Source organism: Podarcis gaigeae (genome assembly GCF_964106915.1).
Source record: "Podarcis gaigeae genome assembly, chromosome: 14".
In the NCBI taxonomy this organism is placed as follows: Eukaryota; Metazoa; Chordata; class Lepidosauria; order Squamata; family Lacertidae; genus Podarcis; species Podarcis gaigeae.
The window spans coordinates 4,854,408-4,877,189 of record NC_139690.1 but is presented as its reverse complement, the minus strand read 5'-3'; the positions used below and the strand labels follow the sequence as shown (position 1 = coordinate 4,877,189).

At 46.1% G+C, this 22,782-nt stretch overlaps 1 protein-coding gene across 6 annotated transcripts in view; it reads right to left on the bottom strand.

Moving 5' to 3' along the window:
- The window catches only part of TLN2 (talin 2), a 182,862-nt gene that overhangs the window by 10,607 nt on the left and 149,473 nt on the right, over nt 1-22,782 (bottom strand). For all 6 annotated transcript variants that reach the window (XM_083712373.1, XM_083712375.1, XM_083712370.1 and 3 more), the window contains exons 41-52: nt 20,132-20,278; nt 19,639-19,740; nt 19,331-19,450; nt 17,669-17,815; nt 16,723-16,889; nt 11,646-11,829; nt 9,853-9,978; nt 9,356-9,472; nt 7,893-8,078; nt 6,742-6,849; nt 2,781-2,886; nt 1,890-2,014 (exon numbers count right to left, since the gene is read on the bottom strand). In XM_083712373.1, coding sequence (XP_083568499.1) covers nt 1,890-2,014; nt 2,781-2,886; nt 6,742-6,849; nt 7,893-8,078; nt 9,356-9,472; nt 9,853-9,978; nt 11,646-11,829; nt 16,723-16,889; nt 17,669-17,815; nt 19,331-19,450; nt 19,639-19,740; nt 20,132-20,278 — 1,635 coding nt within the window. The remainder of the gene's footprint in view (nt 1-1,889; nt 2,015-2,780; nt 2,887-6,741; nt 6,850-7,892; nt 8,079-9,355; nt 9,473-9,852; nt 9,979-11,645; nt 11,830-16,722; nt 16,890-17,668; nt 17,816-19,330; nt 19,451-19,638; nt 19,741-20,131; nt 20,279-22,782) is intronic.

Below are 22,782 nucleotides of genomic sequence, written 5' to 3'. Positions count from 1 at the left end.
TTCTTCTAAACCTTTAACAAGCCTCTTTGCAAACTCCGTATTGCCTCCTGCTACGTTTTCTATATATTTACATATCTCTCATCTAAAAAGTCCCCGGAGACAGAGCGGGACACTGTAGGAATGTTTGATATATAGTTGGACTAAATAACAACCTAATATATCAAACATATCACACAGAGTCCTGCAGAAAAAAGGCATCCAGGTTTGGACTCAGCTTGAAATACGGATTAGACTCAACAGCAGGAAGCCACAAGGGGGGCTAGATCTTGATAAAACCTTCCCCCGCCCTTCCTCAAACACGGTCCTCCTCCTCCAGATACTGAAGCCAGCAGGGCAAGCTGGATGGGAACTCAGGGGCAGCAGGCTGCGTGCTTGCGGGAAGGCGGTCTGAAGGGGGGGGGGCAGCCCATCGCCAGAGCAGAGCTTCACTGCCCTCTACCTGCATCCTAGCAGAAATCATGGAAAGCCATTTATATCCCTATCGCAGAACACAAAGCAGAGACAAACTGATTTCATTTACTCAACATTAATAACTTCTTATAAGACTTTCATGTCAGGAAGCATCTTGATAAATGGAGAATCGTATCGTAGCACCAACAGGCAATGCCCTACACCACCATTCCTCCTCTCAACCTTGCTGGGCAAAATGCTTTGACATTCAACGGAGGAGGTGATCTGCTGTGATGTAGACTTTGTGCACAACACGAAGTGCAATACAGAGTATAGAATATCCTGTATTTCTGCAGTGAGGAGTCTGTGATGTAGAAATCATCCCTTTCAAACCAGCATGCCTTTCACCTGATATTTTTACACAATGTATTCTGATTTAGCAAGGCCTGGGGCACCTGCCTCTGGTCATCAGGAAATCCTTCTTGGCCACTCCTCTTGGGTTTTGCCAAATGTTCCCCCCTAAAATGTTCTATGCTGTCCCTCAAATCTCTTCTTTATTTTAAGCCTTTGCTGATAATATTGTGAGGATAATCTTTCCTTCTGGAGGGGCCTCATTTTCTTTATATACTTCCAGGACAGAATGGTTCTCTGGAGTCCCTGGACCGCAAGAAGGACCAACTTTGCTAGGGGAGGTTTGAGGAGATGCAAAAAAAAGGGAGTCACCCTCGTGCTTAATTAAGATCTTCTGATGTGACCCTACTCCAGACCCCACCTTCTGTATCCAGGGCAGCTGTCTACCAGCTCCACCTGGTACGCAGGCTGAGACCCTATCTGCCCGCGGACTGTCTCGCCAGAGTGGTGCATGCTCTGGTTATGTCCCGCTTGGACTACTGCAATGCACTCTGCGTGGGGCTACCTTTGAAGGTGACCCGGAAACTACAACTAATCCAGAATGTGGGAGCTAGACTGGTGACTGGGAGCGGCTGCTGAGACCGTATAACACCGATCCTGAAAGACCTACATTGGCTCCCAGTACATTTCCAAGCACAATTCAAAGTGTTGGTGCTGACCTTTAAAGCTCTAAGCGGCCCAGTATACTTGAAGGAGCTTCTCCACCCCCATCGTTCTGCCCAGACACTGAGGTCCAGCGTCGATGGCCTTCTGGCGGTTCCCTCACTGCAAGAAGCAAAGCTACAGGGAACCAGGCAGAGGGCCTTCTTGGTGGTGGCACCCACCCTGTGCAACGCCCTCCCATCAGTTGTCAAAGAGATAAACAACTACCTGGCATTTAGAAGACATCTGAAGGCAGCCCTCTTTAGGGAAGTTTTTAATATGTGACATTTTAATGTGTTTTTAATCTTTGTTGGAAGCCGCCCAGAGTGGCTGGAGAGACCCAGCCAGATGGGCTGGGTACAAATAATAAACTATTATTATTATTATTATTATTATTATTATTATTATTATTAGTGTGAAGTGAGCTTGCCCTGTCTATTGCTCACCTTAGGCTTGGCTCTTGGCTTTAGCTGCTCCAACTTCTTTGCAGCAGCTTCAATCGATGCAGCAGCTCCCAGCAACTCTGTCTCGGCAATGACTGTGGGGTCCTCTGGATCCACCCATTCGGTGCCTGCATGGAGTTTTTTTTTAAAGAGAAGAACCATCACACCAGTTGCTGTAGCAGCTGAAGCTGGACCAGACCATGGCTCCTGCCACCATGCCCCAAACATGATGTCAAATGTAAAAAGGAAAAGGTGGAGTCAGGAGGCACATCTCCACCCCATCCAACCCCCCTCCAGCTTATTAGGGGTTTGGATTGTGCTGGAAGTATCCATGCTGCACGTCTCCTGGTTAAAGAAATATTAGTTGATTAATTGTATGAGGCTGAGTTGAATTGTATGCAAACTTTTTATCACCTTTATGCATTTTCAGTAGTAAATATAGCCGAATCACATGCAGACTTGATTAATTAAAAACAATAATTTTGAAGCAGACACACATATTTGTTGGTTTTAGATGATGCATTTGGTTGTCCTGGCAAGTGCCATCGACACCCCCCCTCCTGTGTGTGTGTGTGTGTGTGTGTGTGTGTGTGAGAGAGAGAGAGAGAGTGAGAGTGAGTGAGTGAGAGAGAGAGAGTTCTTCTAAAATGCTGCTCATAGTTGCCACGTTTTATACTTCTGTTAATTGAAAAAAAACACACCCCACCCCCAGCCTATCAGAGCAGCCTATCAAAACCGATTAATCTAAGAGACTAAGCCTTGCAGCCATACTTCTTATTAACCCCTGTGCTTATAAGGCCCAGTGAAATGAATGTGGTTGACAGTAGATTTCTATTTCTGAGCCCAGAAGGTGAGATCATTTGCATGTTATGACAGCAGAGCAGCCAAACTCACCTTTCATTGCTTCGGCTGACTGTATGAGCTCTGTGACAGCACTAGCAACCCTCTTTGACAAGGCAGCCAACTGATGCTTCAGTTCTGGGGTGGGCTTTTGTAGAATCTGGAGGTGCAAATTAGAGTGGAGACTAACATTTTAGTCCTGTGCCAGAAGTCTGTAGATGTTCAATCTTTGTTTGCTACCCAAACAGCAGCTGCTTAGGCACCATCGCTCTTTCTTTTGCAGAACAAAAGTACCTGTAATGGTTGTTAGGGGTTACTTGTGCGTAACCTTACTTCAGTTCAGTTAGTTTGCTTGCCCCAACCATGCCCAGGGTCGGAGCTCGCCCTCCGTGACCTGTTAGTCACTTGCAGAATCCGAGAGTGGGCGTCTCTTGAATCTCTTCCAGCATAAAAGCTGTTTGACCCCGAGTCTCCTCCTATGTTCTCTGCGCGGAATGCGTCTGCGCAAGTAAGGGGAAGGCAGGGGCGTCCCAGCGCTCTCTCCACTATCGTCGGGGGAAGGGTCTTGGAGCCCTGTCACCAATTCCTCCATCTCCCTCTCTTCTCTATGGGTGTTACGTTGAAATCCTTCCCCCCTGCTCGTCCCCTCTCTGGCATCGCTGGGTGGTCCTGCCTCCGTCTCTCGTTCTGATGGCAGTTCCCTGACAGTACCCTTCCTGGGTACTTGAGCCCAGCCAATCAAGGTCCATAGAAGCATTGCTACCTCAGCGTCAATTCAGAGTGAGGGCAACCCTTCCTGGAGCAGTTCCTAATTATTTCAAATGCAGCTTCCATCAAAGAAGATTTACTTAGTTGTATTTTCCACTAAAATAAAAAAGCTGCATATGTATTAACCTCTCCTCATAAGGAAGGGGGTCCAACCTCCTCTTGATACAACAGCAAGTAAGGTTGTTGAGAGTGAATGAGTAGACCCACAACCTGGGGATCCTGGTATTCTGGGCAAAGGCTTGCCCAGCCCTCACCTCCTAAACTGGCAAGGGAACTCATTGCTAGTTTGGAATGTACAGTGGTGCCTCGCAAGACGAACGCCTCGCAAAACGAAAAACTCGCAAGACGAAAGAGTTTTCCGTTTTTGAGTCATTCCGCAAGACGAATTTCCCTATGGGCTTGCGCTGTGCTTTCCCGCTATCCCGGACCGCTTTTAAAATGCTGGCCGTCGGGAGCAAAGACTTTTGCCCACCGCCGGCCTTCAGAAGAGGTCCTGGACCTTTGCTCCCCCCCGCCTGCCTTCCCGGGATAGCGGAGAAGCGCAGCGCATTTCTCCGCTATCCCGGACGGCTTTTGAAGGCAGGCGGGGGGGAGCTAAGACTTTCGCCCACCGCCTGCCTTCAGAAGACCTCCTGTCCCGGGGGCTTTTAAAATGCTGGGGGTCAGCAGTGAAGCCCTCCTGTCCCCGGAGCTTGCGGGGCGGGAGGTGGGGAGAAGGGCTTTTCTTGTGTCCCCCCCCCCAGCCTTCAGAAGAGGTCGGGGGACAGACTGTCCCCGGACCTGGTCTGAAGGCGGTTTCCATAGGAATGCATTGATTGATTTTCAATGCATTCCTATGGGAAACCATGCTTCGCAAGACGAAAAACTCGCAAGAAGAAAAAACTTGCGGAACGAATTAATTTCGTCTTGCGAGGCACCACTGTAAGATGCTTCTCTCACCCTATAATTAACCGGGCCTTAGGTATAATTCAATGGCAAATGCCGCACATAACTCTAAGCCACAATTCGTTCTAACCAGAGTTTTGTCAACAAACCATAAATTCTGTCAGAGATAAGCAAACAACCTGGGCTTCGTTTCTCCAAAGCTTAGTTCATTTCCCAACTGTTCTTGCCTTGTGCCTCTGTAGCTTCGTGAAAGTCTGGGGTGGTGTGGTGAAACAAACCATGGCTAAGCTGGGTCTGGACATAATGTCAAGCCATTGTTAAAGTGAGATATGGTTTGTAGGTCATTGCAATTTGATGCCAGAAAACGAACCATGGTTAGTCTATTGGACTGAGTTGGGATATTCGAATAAACCACACTTTGGTGAAACCAACCAAGTTATATGCGAACTGAGCAACAGCAATCTCATAAAATGCATTCGTATCCTTAAGGTCCAAATCAGTTTTTGGTTATGTCCCAGTGCTGAGGCAGAAAGGGAAATTATTGAAGGCTGGCTTTAAAAATATCTAGCAAATCCCTTTTGAGCAATCAAGCTGCTGAATATAAATGATTCTGCTGAGTAGGTTCCTGTAATGATATTTAAAAGTTTCATTCTTCTCACACTGTTTGCCTTGTTAGTGACAGGTGATAACACAACTGTGCCTTTTGTTTCTGCTTTATCTCTATTCCAACACATGCCCATTAATTCAATTTAACAAGAAGCTTTACAATACATGTCAAGCAAAATACAAAATACATGGTCCGCCTGTGCTCATCATTGTGCGGGCAATGTAGACGTTTCTATTCAGACGGCTTAATGGCCAAGAGGGAGCTTCTGGCAATTCACTGGCGTGATTGGACTCACAAATTACTTAGATGCAGCTTTTTGGAACCCACACCCTGTATTGCTCAGAGTTAGAATGTCAATGGAAGACCACAATGTCCAGGGAGGGGGAATGGCAGAGGTGACCTTACTAAGAGATAAGCCAATGTGATCACTTCAGCTGGGAGATTCTGGGTGTCACTGGGAATGGCAGTGTGGGAGTCAGGCACAGCCAACTCATCAAGTCTATCAGGGCCGGCTCAATACATTTTGCCGCTTGGGGCAAACCAGAAAATTGTGCCTCCTCTGCTGCCCCTGCCCCCTCCTCGTCCGCCACTGCCTGAGGCTACTGGAGGTTGCTTGGGGAAGCCATGGAGTTAAGGCAGCGGGGGATTAAAAAGGAGGCTGGGGAGCAGCAGACGGCGGTGGCAGCAGAGGTCCTGCTCTTCCCAGGCAGTGTGTGGGCAACAAATGCAGGAGGCAGTGAATGGCACACTCTTGTGCTCCCTGGATCTGCCACCCCTCCCAGCTGCCCCCAACCTGCCTCAGGTGACTGCCTCACTGAGCCTAATGTGTGGGCCAGTCCTGGAACTTAAACCCTCTGCTGCTGCACAACGCCTGGGTTTGTTTTAATAAGGTTTCCTGCACCCATACTAGCTGTTACATGGTGCTACTGTTTGAAGTTTCTTCCCCACGCACCAAAAATATCTTTGAGCAGCCGTGAAACATAGAAATGTAGAAATTGCCCTTACTCTGAGTCAGATCACTGATGGCTAGAATTGCATTTTACCAGCTTGGGTTGGTGTTGCCCATTCTCATCACATCCAGTCTTGACTACTGTGGTGCACTCTACTACTTAGAGACAGCCTAGACATTTTACCAGGTGCAAAATGCAGCCATTCAAGTCCTGACAGAGAAAAGGTAGTGGGCTGTGTGACACAATTATCTGGTTGATGGCCTTGTTAAAATATGCCGTAATTTGGCGCTGCTGGTTTTCATATTGTGGCCATTTCTTCTGGAAGCTTTTGTAACTTATCTGTTTTATTACTGTTTCAATTTGTATTTCAAAATTCACCCTGAGCAAATTTTATTCAGGAAGACAGCAAACAAATATTTCAAAGTTAATTAACAAATCAAATTTATAAATAAACAACAAATCTAGAATATTCCCCCCACTCTGACAGGCAGTGGCTCCCCAGCATACGAGGCTTTTTCTGTCACCTGTTACCTGATCCATTTTAACTGGAGATGAAGAGGACCTGGAAACTTCTGCATGCAAAGCAGATGTTCTACCACTTCCTCCCCTGCACAATGTACAAAGATGAGGAAGAACACAATCCTTCCAGGTTGGTACCCTCTGACCAAGAGATGCCGGTCCTTTGCCTCTCACAACAACTCAGGAAATCACAACGCTAACCACAACAGTCATCACAAACTAGCTTCAACATACCTTTGCTGTCCTTTGGCAGAGGTATAGAGGTTTTTTTTCCCTTGTCACTTACCATGAGAACATGTTCCAGCAGCTCCAGGTATCCCAGGGTGCACTCTGTTCCGTAGTGGAGAGCTCTTGTCCGGACGTCTTCGCTTACGTCGTGGTGGTACGAAGCTTGCTAAGGATGCAAAAGAACATGCTTAGGCAAGAGAAAGGCAGTGATGACGCTATGTTAAAACTCTTCATTTAACAAGACAACGCAATTAAAAAGTAAACCTAGTATATGAAAACATAACCTCTCTAGCAGGACTTGAAAAGGGAAAGCTCTGGCTATAGTCACCTAGTCTTGGGGTAGACATGCATAAGACTGCACAGTCAATAGACAGGTAGATTAAAAAGAGAACCCCGTTTTTTGAAGCAATGTACAGGAACGTTGTCAGGGTTCTCAAAGCAGGCACATACAGAGAGCATCCACATACAGAGAGCATCCAAATTAAGAATACTGCTACTAAGTATTTATGTAGCACTTTGGAGTATTCAAAGCACCTTTCACACGTTATCTTGCTGTAATCCAGAGATTTCCAAACTTTTCATGTTGGTGACACACTTTTCAGACATGCATCATTTCGCAACGCAGTAATTCAGTTTTACTAGCAACCCGGGGGTTAAACTAACCCCTTTCCAGCCCCGGGAGGAGCGAGGGGAGCATTTGTGTGACACACCTACACACTGCAGCCGACACACTAATGTGTCACAACACTGTGGAAGCTTTGTTGCAATCCTTAAATATAATCCTGTAACAAAGTGTTAGCGTTATAATTCCCTGGTTGCAAAATTAAATTTAAGATTAAAAATTAAAATCTAAATTAAAATACTGTTATCTATCTATCATCTATCTATCTATCTATCTATCTATCTATCTATCTATCTATCTATCTATCTATCATCTATCTCACCAATGAACTCATTTCAACTTTCAGTCTTAAAAGCAGAAAAAAACAACCAAAATGGGTCAACAAACAACAAAAACTTATTTTCACTTATTTAAAGGTTATTTAAATACAAATCTGTTTTGCAAGAACAACATCCTTTCATTCAGGTATTTTCCAGAAAGATAAACCCAAGCAACCCAGACCAACATACCAGTACCAGGATTTTTTGGGGGAGAGGTGTTCCAAGAGAAGAGCAAAGCTCCCACCCAGCTCAGGGATGCGTCTCTACCTTGCAAGCTGTCAGCATGTCAGCCACAGCTTTGCGGCTCAGGTTGGCTGTGGCAATCACGTCCTCCTGTCGGCATGAGTTCCCAGCTGCTACGGCTTTGGCTGTCGCCATGGTGATGCCTTTCGTCATCCGGATTGATTCTTCAGGTGATGAGTTCTTTTCAGGAATATCTTTTGACTGAAACACCTACAAGTAAGCCCCCAGCCCCAAACACGTTTGGTTTGGAAGGGTTAAACTCTGGCGTGGAAACAGCCTCCAAAATGTCAAAAAGCAAGGCATTTAAGTGGAAAACAGCTGGTTCCCCCCCTCCCACCTCAAACAAAATCATCTCCCAGAGAAGAGGTTTATGTTCCTGATATTCTTTGGACAGAACCACACATGTCTCCACTTGGACACAGGAACCAGCCACTTCCTTCATTACCAGTCCATTTCACCCTTCTCTTTGCTCCCACTTAAATCTGGTTTCCAGAAGCGGAAATGTTAGAGGGCCTGCACTACATCCATTCAGCAGTACACCTGACTTACCCCGCCAACATGATAGCATATAAGGTACCAAGATGGGAATCTCATGTACAGTGGCTGAAGAAAGCCACTCCTAAATCAGAGTAATATTAGACATGGACCAATGACAGCCTACTATGTCTACTTGCCACCCACAGGATGATGGCTCCAGTTCTATGGACGGAAGGAAGCCAGTCTGCACACTGTAACAACCAGATTTACAGTATTTCTTTAATGAAATGCTAATGCCTCCCTCCACCCCAACAACTTTGCATAATGATTTATATCAGGGATGGGAAATCTGTGGCACTCCAGATGCTGAGGGACTACAGCTCTCATAATCCCTGACCACTGACAATGCTGGCTAGAGTTGACTCGCTCACAGACTTCATTTAAAAATAAAAATAAAATCACAGCCTCTGAAGCAGGCTTTGCTGAGTAGGTGCCTTTTCAATTAGAACTGAGAATGGCCATACAGACAAATTTAGTTACAATAAAACAGCAATTAAGTACGGCAAAAAACATGCAGACATAACTGTTTTACAGCATAACCCTATGCATGTCTGCTCAGAAGTTAAGTATCAATGAATTAAATGAGACTTACTTCCAATTAACTGCTCTAGGATTGTAGTTTAAACATTTTAACACCGTGCTGAACACTGCTTTAATTTGCTGGTTGTTTTTATTACTTAAAAATGGTTATTGATATGTTAATTTTGTAAATTGCCTGGAACTAAATCTGGTGGTGGGGTGCACATATTTTTATAATGTAGACATGCACAGCATTGCACTGCAATTTATACAAAAGCTGAACTGCGCTGTATGAGGACAGAATAGGAGCTGGCCTGAAAAATAGATGCAGTAATCCCAAGTTTATTTATTTTTAATGCATTGGATCGGGGACCTAGAGTTTGCTTGCTACTTCTAGAGATTTCGCAAGCATCATTATACAAAGCCTTTACCGTGAGTTCTTGCTTGATGTACTCAATCGTAGCCTCAAGCGCTCTTGTCCCTCGCGTAGCTTCATCTTCTACGGCTTTCACAGTCTTCAGTAGTGATGTGACGTTTGTTACCATTACCTGGAAAGTCAGGAGAAGGAAACTGCTCAACTGCCAGCTCTCATCACAGAATGCTCAAGCAGCCATCCTGCCTTTGTAAACTATCCCAACAGTATCAAACTAAGCTTCAATAGACAAGTGGGGAAAACTCAGGAGAAGCAGGCGCAGACCCCAGAACACTCCAAGCAGCCTCCAAGCATAGAATGATTCCTGCCACACCCCAGAGGAGGAGGAGGAGAGGTGGTGTGATGATGATAGGTGACTCCCTACTGAGTGTGTGGATGTAATTTCAGAGCCTTTGTCTACAACCTTTGAGAATTCTTGGAGAACAGGTGAGGTCCCTACCAAGCTTAGATGGCCGGGTGTGGAACTTGCAAATGGAAAGCCAACACATTTCTTACCTTTGCTGCTCCCTTGAGCTGGTACATGGATGGGTCATCTGCAGGCTTGCTGGCAGCTCCTTTGGTTGCGCCTATGAGGTCAGACAAGGCCTTTGCCACATCCTTAATAGCGTTGATCAGCACAACCTGGAAGGATGGGAAGAAAAGAGCGTTGAGATACTGTGGCACATTGCAAGCTTCAGAAGAGATGAAATGTAAGTGGGGTGTACATCTCAAGATGCACACAAATGAACGTGGAAGTGGGTACTTCTGTTGTTGTGTTCACACAAGCTTCTCAAGCCTTGGCTTCTGTCTGAATTGCTGGTGACTTCATATCCACGCTAGTTATAAAATGGTTTCAGGCTCCTTAAGATGTTGCTTTCCTGCTCAACAAATGTTTTAATGCCAGATCCATTATGGCTGGAGGTACCAGGTGATCATCTGTATATGTAGGAATTGGGGTGGGTGTGTCCCAATATATGACAGTGGCTTTGAATTCATAGAAAGGGGTTCTACTCACACTGAGCCCCAGGTCTCTTCCCAGGCCATGTCTCCCACTGGCCCTAATCCACACTTTCCTCATTTACTTCTGATGGGATGAAATGTGCCTTTGAAGTACCATAAAGCCTCTTGCTTCCCTGGACTGATGATGGAAGTGTGTATGTGTGTGTGTCACCTCTGACATTTATGTGGCTGGACTGATGTCTACATCTGTTGCTTCATCCATTTACACCTTTGGCCCTGCCTGCTACTGGCATGTGGCCCCTAAAGAAAACTCAGGGAAGTTTTTAATCTGTGATATTTTAGTGTATTTTTGGTTTCTATGGAAGCCGCCCAGAGTGGCTGGGGAAACCCAGCCAGATGGGCGGGGTACAAATAATAAATTATTATTATTATTATTATTATTATTATTATTATTATTATTATTATTATTCAAGAGGATACTTGGCCTTCGTACTAAAGAAAAAAGATTCCCTTGTCGTAAGAACAAAAGAACAGCCTGCTGGATCAGGCCAGTGGGCCATCTAGTGCAGCACCCTGTACTCCCAGTGGCCAATGAGATGCCTGTGGGAAACACACAAGAGGATTCAAGCACAAGAGCCAGAAACTGGTACTGAGAAGCATTACCGTCTCCAGCTATGGAGGCAGAGCTTGGCCATCATGGCTAGGAGCCATCAACAGCTCTCTCCTCCACTGTCCAGGTCGAAGGCTATATATATATATATATATATGCTTTCGTAGATTTTCACGGGTACAGGAATGCAGGTTTTGGTGTCCTCGGGTGTCTTCCCGTGTAAAAGTTGGGGTGTCTAGGCGACGTTTCGACGAGGTCTCACTCGTCATCTTCAGGCTGGTGCTTTCGGCTTCTTGTTACTGGAACAGAGCGGGATCTCAATGTTTGAGTTCCTATAAATACTGTAGAGGGGGTGTGGTGTCTAGCCTCCAATGTTCTGGGCAGAGAGGAAGTTCCCAGGCTAGTGTGCCTTTTCTTCTTTTGTTCCTTAATTACTTGAGAGATACCTTGAGTGATTTCTTGAGTGATATCCTGAGTACCACTTAGGTGGGTCATTAGGTGTGGATTAGTTGCTAAAGTCTTTGTGTCTTGACCTCTTGAACTTTGTGAAGAGTTTTCCTGAGAAGATGGCTGTATTGCACTTAGTTGTGCTTTGGCTTGGCTTCGTGTATAGGGGCGAGCTGTGGTTTTGTGGCTTGTGTCAGCCAGATCTGTGTAGGGATTGCAGGGGGATATACACACACACCTTGGAACAGAGCATCTCAGGAAGCTGAAAACTGCCAGCGCTGGACCCTCTCACCTGTGTTTCTGGGTCACCTGATCCCAGGCTGGCTGCTCCTAGTTTCACAACCTCGGCCAGTTGAGTGATGGTGCTTGCGGATGACTGTGCTGCTTGAGCAAGCTTTTCCTGGCTTGAGGCAGCCCCAGATACCAACAGCTTTGTGTCTTCAACCAGAGCTTTTGCTGTCTTCAGAATATTTTCCCTGGAAAAAGACAAGAGGGAGGTGGGGTGGGAGAAGACTCAATTGGTACTCATCTGCACTGTTGCAGAGGACCTGCAAGAGCTTTTAAGATAACCCTCCCAAGGAAAAAGTTGCAAAGTTAAGTTTGAGCAGATGGATTTGCTTTCTGAGCTTTGTACAGAAGTTGCAATGACTTCTCCTTTGGGAGGAGACCATTAAAGTGCATGGAATGTGGGAAAAGCTTTAGCTGGAAGGGAAACCTTGCCAAACCTGGAATGTGCTGTATGTAAAGGTGGAGAACCTTTGGCTCATCAGCTGCTGCTGAACTACAGCTCCCATCCTCCTCCTCGACCTTTTGGGAATGGTGTTGACAGGAGCAGAGTCCCAACAACATCTGGAGGTGTGCCCCACCATTCTTCTTTGTTGACTAAATAGTCTGGTATGAGACACTCTGACATGGACCAAGGAAAGATCTGTATTGCTTCACATCTGCACCATCCATTTAAAGCCCTCATATTACTTTAACAGTTATGGCTCCTCCTAAAGTTCCTGGGAACCGTTGTTTCTTAAGGGTCTTGGTCTCCTAACAAATCTCAGCAATCTTACCAAACTACAGTTTCCAGGATTCTTCTGGGAAGCCACAGCTGTTAAAATGGCATAAGAAGGCCTTAAGTGGACTGTGTGGATGGTCATTCGATACTTACCATATGTTTTGTAAGCATGTAAGGAGACAAAACAATGGAGCCAGATGTTATATGAAAGGAACTGGGATCCAGGGGAAGTTTCTGCCATTTCCCCCTGTGGCCCATCTCATGCTGCTCTGGAGGGCTCTCCAACCCTCTGGAGCAGGTTTTCGAGGAGCAAAAGGGCTTGAGGGTGAAGGGGTGATCAGCGAAACGTGTGGCCTTCCGCACTGACTAGTGGGAGTGTTCCACTACCTCAGAGGATGCTGATGGCCACCAAAGACTTAGGATGAGATGTGATTGAAATGCCTATACCTGTACCTTATGTCATATTTTGTGCAAAAAATCCCTTGGTGGAGCATTAAAATATTTTAAAGAAAAGAAAGAAAATATAAATGCTGCCGTAGCAGCACCTTAAGTTTGCCAGGTGGGTTACTGGTGTTTGACTATTTTTTTTACTCCTTAGCCAATTGATCATCAGCCAATTGATTGTGTTGTTTTACACGTAAAATGATAAAGTCCCTCCTGCTGCAATATCATAGTTTATAGAGTTGGAAGAGACCACAAAGGCCATCGAGTCCAACCCCCTGCCAAGCAGGAAACACCAGCAGAGCACTCCTGACATATGGTTGTCAAGCCTCTGCTTAAAGACCTTCAGAGAAGGAGACTCCACCACACTCCTTGGCAGCAAATTCCACTGTCGAACAGCTCTTACTGTCAGGAAGTTCTTCCTAATGTTTAGGTGGAATCTTCTTTCTTGTAGTTTGGATCCATTGCTCCATGTCCGCTTCTCTGGAGCAGCAGAAAACAACCTTTCTCCCTCCTCTATGTGACATCCTTTTATATATTTGAACGTGGCTATCATATCACCCCTTAACCTCCTCTTCTCCAGGCTAAACATGCCCAGCTCCCTTAGCCGTTCCTCATAAGGCATCGTTTCCAGGCCTTTGACCATTTTGGTTGCCCTCCCACAGGCAACCACTAGACTCTACTGTGTCCTTAGCATATTAACTTCATTTGTAGGCTGCCAATAACAAAAACCTTTTCATATGCCACTATGTCCATTACACCCAGTGGAAGGATGCATAGCACCCCCCAAGATTTTGCTCACACACTTCAAAGCACATCTTTGCAACTGCAAGGACTAATAAAGGTACCCCTGCCCGTACAGGCCAGTCGTGTCCGACTCTAGGGTTGTGCGCCCATCTCACTTAAGAGGCCGGGGGCCAGCGCTGTCCGAAGACACTTCCGGGTCACGTGGCCAGCGTGACGAAGCTGCTCTAGCGAACCAGCACCAGCGCAGCGCACGGAAACGCCGTTACCTTCCCGCTATAAAGCGGTACCTATTTATCTACTTGCACTTAAGAGTGCTTTCGAACTGCTAGGTGGGCAGGAGCAAGGACTAATAGCATGCTCTTAAAATAAGCAAGGTGCTGAGATTCTCAGGAAGCTAAGTCTTATGTCTCTGACAAGCTCATGGTTCACATAACAATAAACTGGTTCTTGAGTGAAATGCTGTAACTTTCAAACAAGGGAGTTCTGGCCTGCTTTCTGATATGGAAATGGGTGTAACTGGTAGGTAAAGGTAAAGGTAAAGGTACCCCTGCCCGTACGGGCCAGTCTTGACAGACTCTGGGGTTGTGCGCCCATCTCACTCAAGAGGCCAGGGGCCAGCGCTGTCCGGAGACACTTCCGGGTCACGTGGCCAGCGTGACATCGCTGCTCTGGCGAGCCAGAGCCGCACACGGAAACGCCATTTACCTTCCCGCTGGTAAGCGGTCCCTATTTATCTACTTGCACCCAGAGGTGCTTTCGAACTGCTAGGTTGGCAGGCGCTGGGACCGAGCAGCGGGAGCGCACCCCGTCGCAGGGATTCGAACCGCCGACCTTTCGATCGGCAAGTCCTAGGCGCTGAGGCTTTAACCCACAGCGTCACCTGCGTAACTGGTAACACAACATTAAAAACCACCAGGCCCCACCATTTCTCAGCTCATTGCTGTGAGTGTGCTGCCACCGTCTGGTGAATGAGAAGAGTGGGAGAGATTTCACCTGAACTTTGAAGTTGCAGAGGTGGGCAGGAAGCATTTTGACAGCAGTGAGAGCGTGACCACCCCTCACCAATTCCAAGAGAAGGGGCTGGCCATTTGCTGAGGATCCATGGGTGCCTGAGCATGGCCAAAGTAGAAAACCCACCACCAAACATTCCTGGAAGACAGGCAGGGAAGCAGGACACTGCTGTGCAGGGCAAAAACAGGGTCCTAGCCAATGGACCAGATACTCCAACTAGCAGGACACATCTAAGTTCTGTGAACAAGAAGACACTGTCCCTGTTATGATATGAGCTCTAAACACCACTGCTTTACTGGTTTATTGAGTTGTGCAAATTCTGTGAGCAACTTTACATATAGGGAGCCAAGGAGCAAAATGTAGTGACGCCAGGGACATATAAATACTGTTCTCCCCCAAAGAGATACAGAACTGCCAAGAGAATAATTCTAAAAGCAGTTCTCTGGAATTATAATGCTCTGTAGGATGAAAATGAGAAGAAACTAACCAAACTATTTTAAGCGATTTCAGCATGACAACAAGGGCTAGAGACATGTTTCAAAAGTCAAAACCAAGGTTCCTGGCATTTTGAAAATGCTATTACTGTATACAGTGATACCTCTAGTTACGGACTCGATCCGTTCTGGGGTGCCATTCACACCCCGAAAAGTCCGTAACTAGAGCACTGCTTCTGCGCACACATGCGCAGCAAAACCCAGAAGTATACACTTCTGGGTTTGCCGCGTTCACAAGCTGAAAAGACGCAACATGAACCTAACGCAACACGAGGTATGACTGTATTCTGCACTGTGGACCATACACCCCCACATGAGAGCAACAGAATACTAGGCTCATTTCACGGATCAGGTGGTAATTCAAGTTCTTTTTACAGCCAAGGCACCAGCTGTTCAAGCAGTATAAAAAGTCATAAAATATGTGTATGGGGGGACCCTAACTTAGGTAAAAGGAGATTCCTCGGTTTACTGGTTAAATATACCTCTAGTGTCAGTTTTCTCTAGCCCATATTTATCCTATCCAAAAAACAATGCTGCTGCTAGCCTGATCTTGTTTTGTGCCTGGAACAGAATCAGTTTATTATTCTGAAACCAATGGCTTGGAACATGTTTTCCAAAAACAGCAACAAAGCTTTATTGAGTCTTTTTGCATTGAAAAGTACAATTTCAGAATGATCCAAAAAGCTGAGGAAGTTTCAGAATACCCCAAATGTCCTTCAGGGCTTTCTGTAGAAAGCTTTCATTAAAGTGGAATTATGCATTGAAGGGAAATAAATAGAGAGAATATTTTAGAACTGCCTTTCCTAATAGGTTTTTCAAGCCATTTGCTTATTGGGCTCCTTCCCAAAGAGACTTTTTCATCCCAGACACAGTACGGTTTTGTGTCTTTCAGAATCACTATGGATTTTTTATTATTTTTGGAGTAAAAGTAATGGAAAGCAATTTGAAAACAAGAGGCACTTTTTCATCAAGAACTGCTGTTTGAAGCTTGAAACAGACAATGGTTTTTAAGAGCTCTGGGAGAGACTTCATTTCTCCTGGCAAATGCAGATGTTTCATCTGTTCCACTTTAGTTTTCGGTTAGACAGGTTTGGAAGGCTTCTGAATAAAAACCTGTACAACTCATTTGATAAATGGGATAGGCCTAAACAATGCACACAGAGCCATCCTTGAGCTGCTGACCATGCTGGCTGGTGCAGATGGGAACTGGGAATCCAACTTCTCAAGAGTCAAAGGCTGGCCACCCTGATATGTACAAAAACCCATCGTAACATGTTGGTCTACTCAGAACAAGGTTCGTTTGCACTTCCATATATGCATTTGTGGCAGGTTGCAGTGCCCCAGGGGCAGAGTACAGATTTGCTGTGGGGGTGGGAGTGGGGCAGCTGAACTGAGAGCTAATGCATGGGGAGGGTGACTGAGCTGAGTTTTAGAGTAGAGAGGCCTCACTCTGACCAGGAAGCTTTGAGTTCTTCTACCATTCACTGACTGCATCTTTTCGGTCTAGATGGGCTCCCTTTTGAACTCAATTTTTAATTTCATGTCAGAGCACCTTACATTCTCCCTGAAAACTCTTTCAGGGTTCCTGCAGCCTATGGTTCAGTTTTGCCTCTGACAGCCCGGCCCCCTTTGGACATGCCCCTGGTCTGAAATCCTGCGGCCACACTGACCTGTGGTCTGCAAATGATTCGTTGTTCTCAGCATTCAGCGTTCCGGCCGTGGCGAACATGATGGTGGTGTCCAGGTCAGCGATGATGCCTGAGACGGCACTGGCAGCCGTGATGCACGCCTGGGTGCCTTTGTTGCCTGCTTGCAGTGCTGACAGAACTAAGGAGACCTGTCAAGAGGAACAAGCAAAATCCTACTCAGAGCAGACCCAGTGAAATTAATGAACACAATTAACTTAGGTACGTTCACTTCACTTTCACTAGGACATAGCTGGACACAACCCATAACAACAATAAATAAACAACAGTATGGTGTAACCCAGCAGGATGTCATGATAGTAAGAGATTTCAACCTGCCCTTAATATTGAGGAAGTTCCCTTTTAGAAGTCTCTATGGACGCGGGTGGCGCTGTGGTTAAACCACAGAGCCTAGGACTTGCCGATCAGAAGGTCGGCAGTTCGAAAGCACGCCAGTGCAAGTAGATAAATAGGTACCGCTCCGGCGGGAAGGAAAACAGTGTTTCCGTGCGCTGCTCTGGTTCGCCAGAAGTGGCTTAGTCATGCTGGCCACATGACCCGGAAGCTGTACGCCGGCTCCCTCGGCCAATAAAGCGAGATGAGCTCCACAACCCCAGAGTCGGCCACGACTGGACCTAATGGTCAGGGGTCCCTTTACCTTTACCTTTATGGACGCCTTCCAAGTATTTGAGGATGCTTCCAAGCACCCACTATAAAAAGGGGGTCTTGATACCTGACTTAGCAGGTGATGGCGGCAGCAGCGGAGGCAAAGTGAGATTACTGAGGTGCTTTGGTGTGGGCAAGCTGCACTGAACCCTGCTTCTGATCAAGGATTGCTACAACCCTGTCTTAGAATAGGACATTATTCTCAGGGACGCACTGGGGACCAGGAGGTATCTAAGCTCACACCACTCAAGTTGAGGGCACCCACCTTCTCGCTGACTGCCCGAGCGCACTCTATCAGCTCCCTCTTGGTGTAGCTATCTGTGGGACATATCTGTAGAGCACCAGCCTTCTGGACCAGGAAGATGCAGCTGTGGCCAAGTTCCTGAACCCGCGTTCTGATCTGGAAGCCTATCTGGATAGCCAAGTGGTTGATGTGGAGAGGAACAGAGTGGAGGAAAAGGAAAAGAAAGTGTTGCAAGTTATTTGTAAAGGAGGTAAAGGCAGCAGTGTTAGGCAAACCTTGGCACACCACTTTGATGCATTTCCCTATTATGGAACTGTTCCTGGACAGGTTTATAAGATGCCCTTATGACAAACCTGATGAATATTATTTGAGGGACAGGACCTTCTCAGTCTAACAGGGCCTTCTCAGTGGCAGCACCCTTTTTATAGAACTCCCTCCCAGTGCAGATCCAATTGTCTCCCACTTTTAATTGCTTTAGGAGACAGCTGAACACTCAATTATTTTTCCAGGCGTTCAGTATCTAGCAGAAGTGGCCCCATCTCTTTAGCAGTTGCACAGTTCTACACTGAAGTTAATAATAATAATAATAATAATAATAATAATAATAATAATATCCTGCCAGGTGAGGAATGGCTAAAAGAAGGTATAGGGATGCCATGATGAATTGATAGCAGTCAAAATCAAAGCTGCTGGTCTTCATGGGTCTCTTACCTTCAATTGGTTAACTGCAAGTGCACCAGAAAGTGCATTTTCCACAAGTCTGAGAGACTCTGAAGGTTCCTGCTTGCAGAATTGCTATTACTGCTACTTATACCCAGTACTTGAATTACAGGATGGAGGGCAGGTTCAGAGGGCCCCCACACCCTTTCCTGACTCCCTCTAGCTACTGTTAGCAGGACATGGGGTACTGCACTTTGATTAAAATTAGCACAATCTGGTTTGCTTACAGGCCATTCTCCTTTTCCTACCCGGAAAGCCAGTGCGGTGCAGTGGTTAGAGCAGACTTCCTCAACCTCAGCCCTCCAAATGTTTTTGGCCTGCAACTCCCATGGCCCCTCGTTCGCAGGACCCGTGGTCAGGGATGATGGGAATTGTAGTCCAAAACAACTGGAGGGCTGAGGTTGAGGAATCCTGGGTTAGAGTGTCTGATTGGGACCTGGGGGACTAGAATTCAAATCCCTGCTTAGCCATAAATGTTCATGGGTGGCCTTGGTCAAACCACAGCCTCTCAGCCTAACCTACCTCACAAGGTTGTTGTGGGGATTAAATGAAGAGAACCATGTATGCCACCTTGAGCTCCTTGGAGAAAAAGGAGGCATGTACATGTGACAAACAACAACAACAAATTAACAGATAATAAATAAATTCAAGCATTGCTTAACTTTATTTCTGCCTTTTTATTGGCCTGCTCAAGACAGCAGGCAAAACCCCAACTTTGCACATATCAGGTACACCAAATCAGTACCCCTGTGATGACAACAGAGATAATCAAAAGGCAGAGGATTTTTCTGCACAAGCAGCAAAGTTCCAATATGGGAGGCCCACTAGTTTCTTTGGGGCAGCAATTTAAGAACAGAAAGGGGGGGGCGGAAGGAGAACTCTGATGTTGCCTGGGCCCTCCCCGCAAAGTTGGTCCCATCACTGCATGCTTATTAACCCCAAACAAGACCAAGGGCTCAAGACCTCCTCCGGTTCTGCTGTAGCGGCTGCCATCCGTCCCTGGAACGCCAAGTGACCATAGTCTGTGGTCATTTGCGAGGCGAGTCCTCCCAGCTCCTCTGGATTAGTAACCGCCTTCGTCATCTGAAGGAATGTGAAGAAAGAAGAGGTGAACATGCCTCACTTGTGCTACATTGTGAGAAACAGGATTCTGCACTAGACTTTCCTTTGGTCTGATCCAACAGATGGATCTTCTTGGGTTCCCAAAGGCTTCCGCTGGCCATCACTTAAGGTGCACCTCAATGCATTTTGCTGCCATCAACAGATCTTACCATTTCTTGGGCTGTCACTGCAATGGCTTTGGAGTATTTGACTACGGTGGTCTGATAGTCAACGTAAGTTCCATTGGGTTCTGGTGGTGTGCCCTCGTCTAGCTGCAAAGGGGGTTGAAGAGGAAGAAGAAAGGTGATCAAAATGGCAGGAAATCTAGACCCTATTCCCTTAAGTGGAAAAGGTCTACTGTAACCAGAAAACCCACAATGACTGACCTAAATTATGCAAAATAGGAATGGTATCATTAGTGCCTGGGACTGAGGGGTGGGAGTCTGCATGTGTCTCCCTTCTCCCCCAAGTCCTTGAAGCACAGACACCTCAATCTGTTATACGGCTACCAAGGAAGGCAATTATTGATATACTGTAATCAACAACAAGTTTTTGATAGCTGCAACCTCAATTGGAGTCTTCCTGGGTGCTTTGGGATAATCACATATTCCAGGGGCCTTGGGAAATAGCAATGAGAAGGGATCCCAGGTGACTCTTACAGACCTTGCTCATGGCTTCAGCTATGGAGTCCACCATGTTGCCCACCATCCCTACTTCGCTGGCAGCTTCATTCAAGGTAACCATGATATCATCCACTGCTTCCTTCATCAGCTGGGCAGCTTCCGTGATGGCATCGTGAGTGTGTGAAGCCTGAAATAAGTTGATGGAGAAAACAGGAAACATTGCATCTCCCTCTTTCTTTGACACAACTGAAACACATCCCAGTGTCCCTTCTGTTGAAAAACACAACTTTTGTGTGATGGCTGGCATGGAGACTTTAAAAAAAATGAAATCTTCTATATATATAGATGTCACTTTCCTACCTGAAAAAAGGTTTTCCATGTGGGAACACAGAAAATAGGAGTAGACACCCACAGCTTTGTCTGCTCTGTCCACCTTCACAGCATACATTTCAAGTACAATACCACTTTAATCAGTCATGGCTTCCTTTAAAGAATTATGGGAGATGCAGTCTGTTAAGGTGCCAAGAATTGTTAGGAGGAGGCTGCTATTCCCCTCACAGAGATACAACTCCCAAAGTTTCCTGCGAAGAGGGACTGACACTTAAACCACTCTGGGAACTGTAGTTCTGTGAGGGGGAATAGGGGGTCAGCGAACAACTCTCAGCAGCCTCAATAAGCTTCATCTTCCTGATTTCTTTGTGGGTAAGCCATGGCTGTTTAAAGTGGTATCATCATGCTTTAAATGTATGGTGTGAATGTGGCCTCTGCGCCCCTCAACATTTGCCTCCTGAGGAGGCCTGCTCAATAGTAGGGCTGGTGCTGAATGACTCAAGGGATGTGAGCCTTGGTGTGTTAAAGAGAAAGGAGCCTAGTTTTAAAAGTAAAAAAGCAATTCTTTTTTAAAAGGTTCCATTCCCCTTCCAGTCTCCACTCCCCTGATTTGAGACTTTAAGACTAGACTTCCTACTGACACATTTAGTTTTTTCTTAAGGCAATTACAGTGTTTGCTTCATGATCTCATTGCGGGAGACGACTGTCAGACAGGGGTGATTACTGAAGGCAGGATTTTTTAATTACACACGTTTGTCTAAGGGCCATTAAAGAATATCTCCTGAGTCTCTCATCATCCATCACCATTCATGCTTGATTGCTCACAAGGACTGTATTTTTTAGACCCCCAGACATGCAAATCACCTCTCCTTCTCTGAAAGCATCTTCTGACAAAGTAAAAATATCTGAGGGAAAGATGAATGGCTGGTCTACACAGGCAGGAGAATGAGGTGGTAAAAGTGCTGAAATCCCTGACTGCTCCCCTGAAAACAGAAAACTAGCTCAGTAAGAACAAGGGCTAGCCTGGAACCTGTCTCCCTGACATGCTAGCTTTCCATTTCTGGGAGTTTGTTATATAGGCTAGCTTTCAAAAATGGGATCCCCTCCTCCCTGCCATTATCATGGTCTGGAATGGCACAGTTCATTCTACCTCCTCAGGAGGCCACGCTTAGATGCAAACTACAGAACTTAACCTTTAAGAAAAACAACAGCACACTAAACCGCAATGCCAAGGGGCCTGCAAGCTTCAGTGGCTTAATCAGTGTGATTAACAGGACAATATTTTTGTGTAATTAAAATCTTCCCACCAATTAAAATCAACCGGAAGGGCCATAGCGCAGTAGCAGAGCCTTTGCAATGTTGAAGCTTCTGGTTCTCGTGACTGCAGAAGGTCCCAGATTCAGTTCCTGGCAAAGTCTCCAACTAAGATGTGAAGGAATAGACTCTTCTCTGCCAGACACTCTGGGAAGCTGTTGACTATCAGAGGGGACAATATTGCGGTAGATGGACAAATGCTTCATAAAGGTGGCTTCCTATGTTGCCATTGGGACAGTTTTAAACACACTGTGGTTCCAACCTTGGCTCTCCTTTTCCAGCATCAGCAGGGAGAGATGGCAGAGCTTTTGAGGGGAGCTGAACAGGAAGATGCTTATGGGGCAAGGAGTTCAAAATTAATTGACTGGAAAAGCTGAAACCAGTCTATTTTTACTCTCATAGACATTTGTGTAGGAATTCAGAGGGCAGGATTAACTGTTATGCTGAACATGCCACAGCTTAGCAGCCCAGGAAACTGGAAGCCCTCCTAGGCAATAATTATTGAGTGCCTTGCGGAAAGGAAAGGAGGGCAATCCTCAGCTGTCTGGTGGTCCCTTCTGAATCTTCCTCTGATGCTGGAATGTGGCGGCTTTGCCACTGATCCCATGACATGGCCTCATCCAAACAGGCTTGAAATGTGGTGCAAGAGTCTTATCCATATTGTCTAGTTCAGGCAGGACTCTTCTCTGCTTGTACTCACAAGTTTCTCTTTTTTTAAACAAAGGTATGCAAGCTTAAAACCCTTAAAATCCAACATCCAAATCTGAAAAAATGATGACTCTTTGGACTGGAGAGACCCAGGTTAAAATTCTGCTGCAAAGCTGACTGTTCACTTACTCAGTTGGAATTGGGAAACTTCTATGACCATCAGTTGCTGTGATCCATCAAACCAGATCACCACCACCACACAATTTACCGGTGCCAAATTAGTCTACAGTCAATGCGCTTCCCTTCAAACATAATAAGACACGGAGCTGCCTTATACAGAGTCCATCCAGCTCAGCAATGGCTATAATGACTGGCAGTGGCTCTCTAAGTCTTTCACAG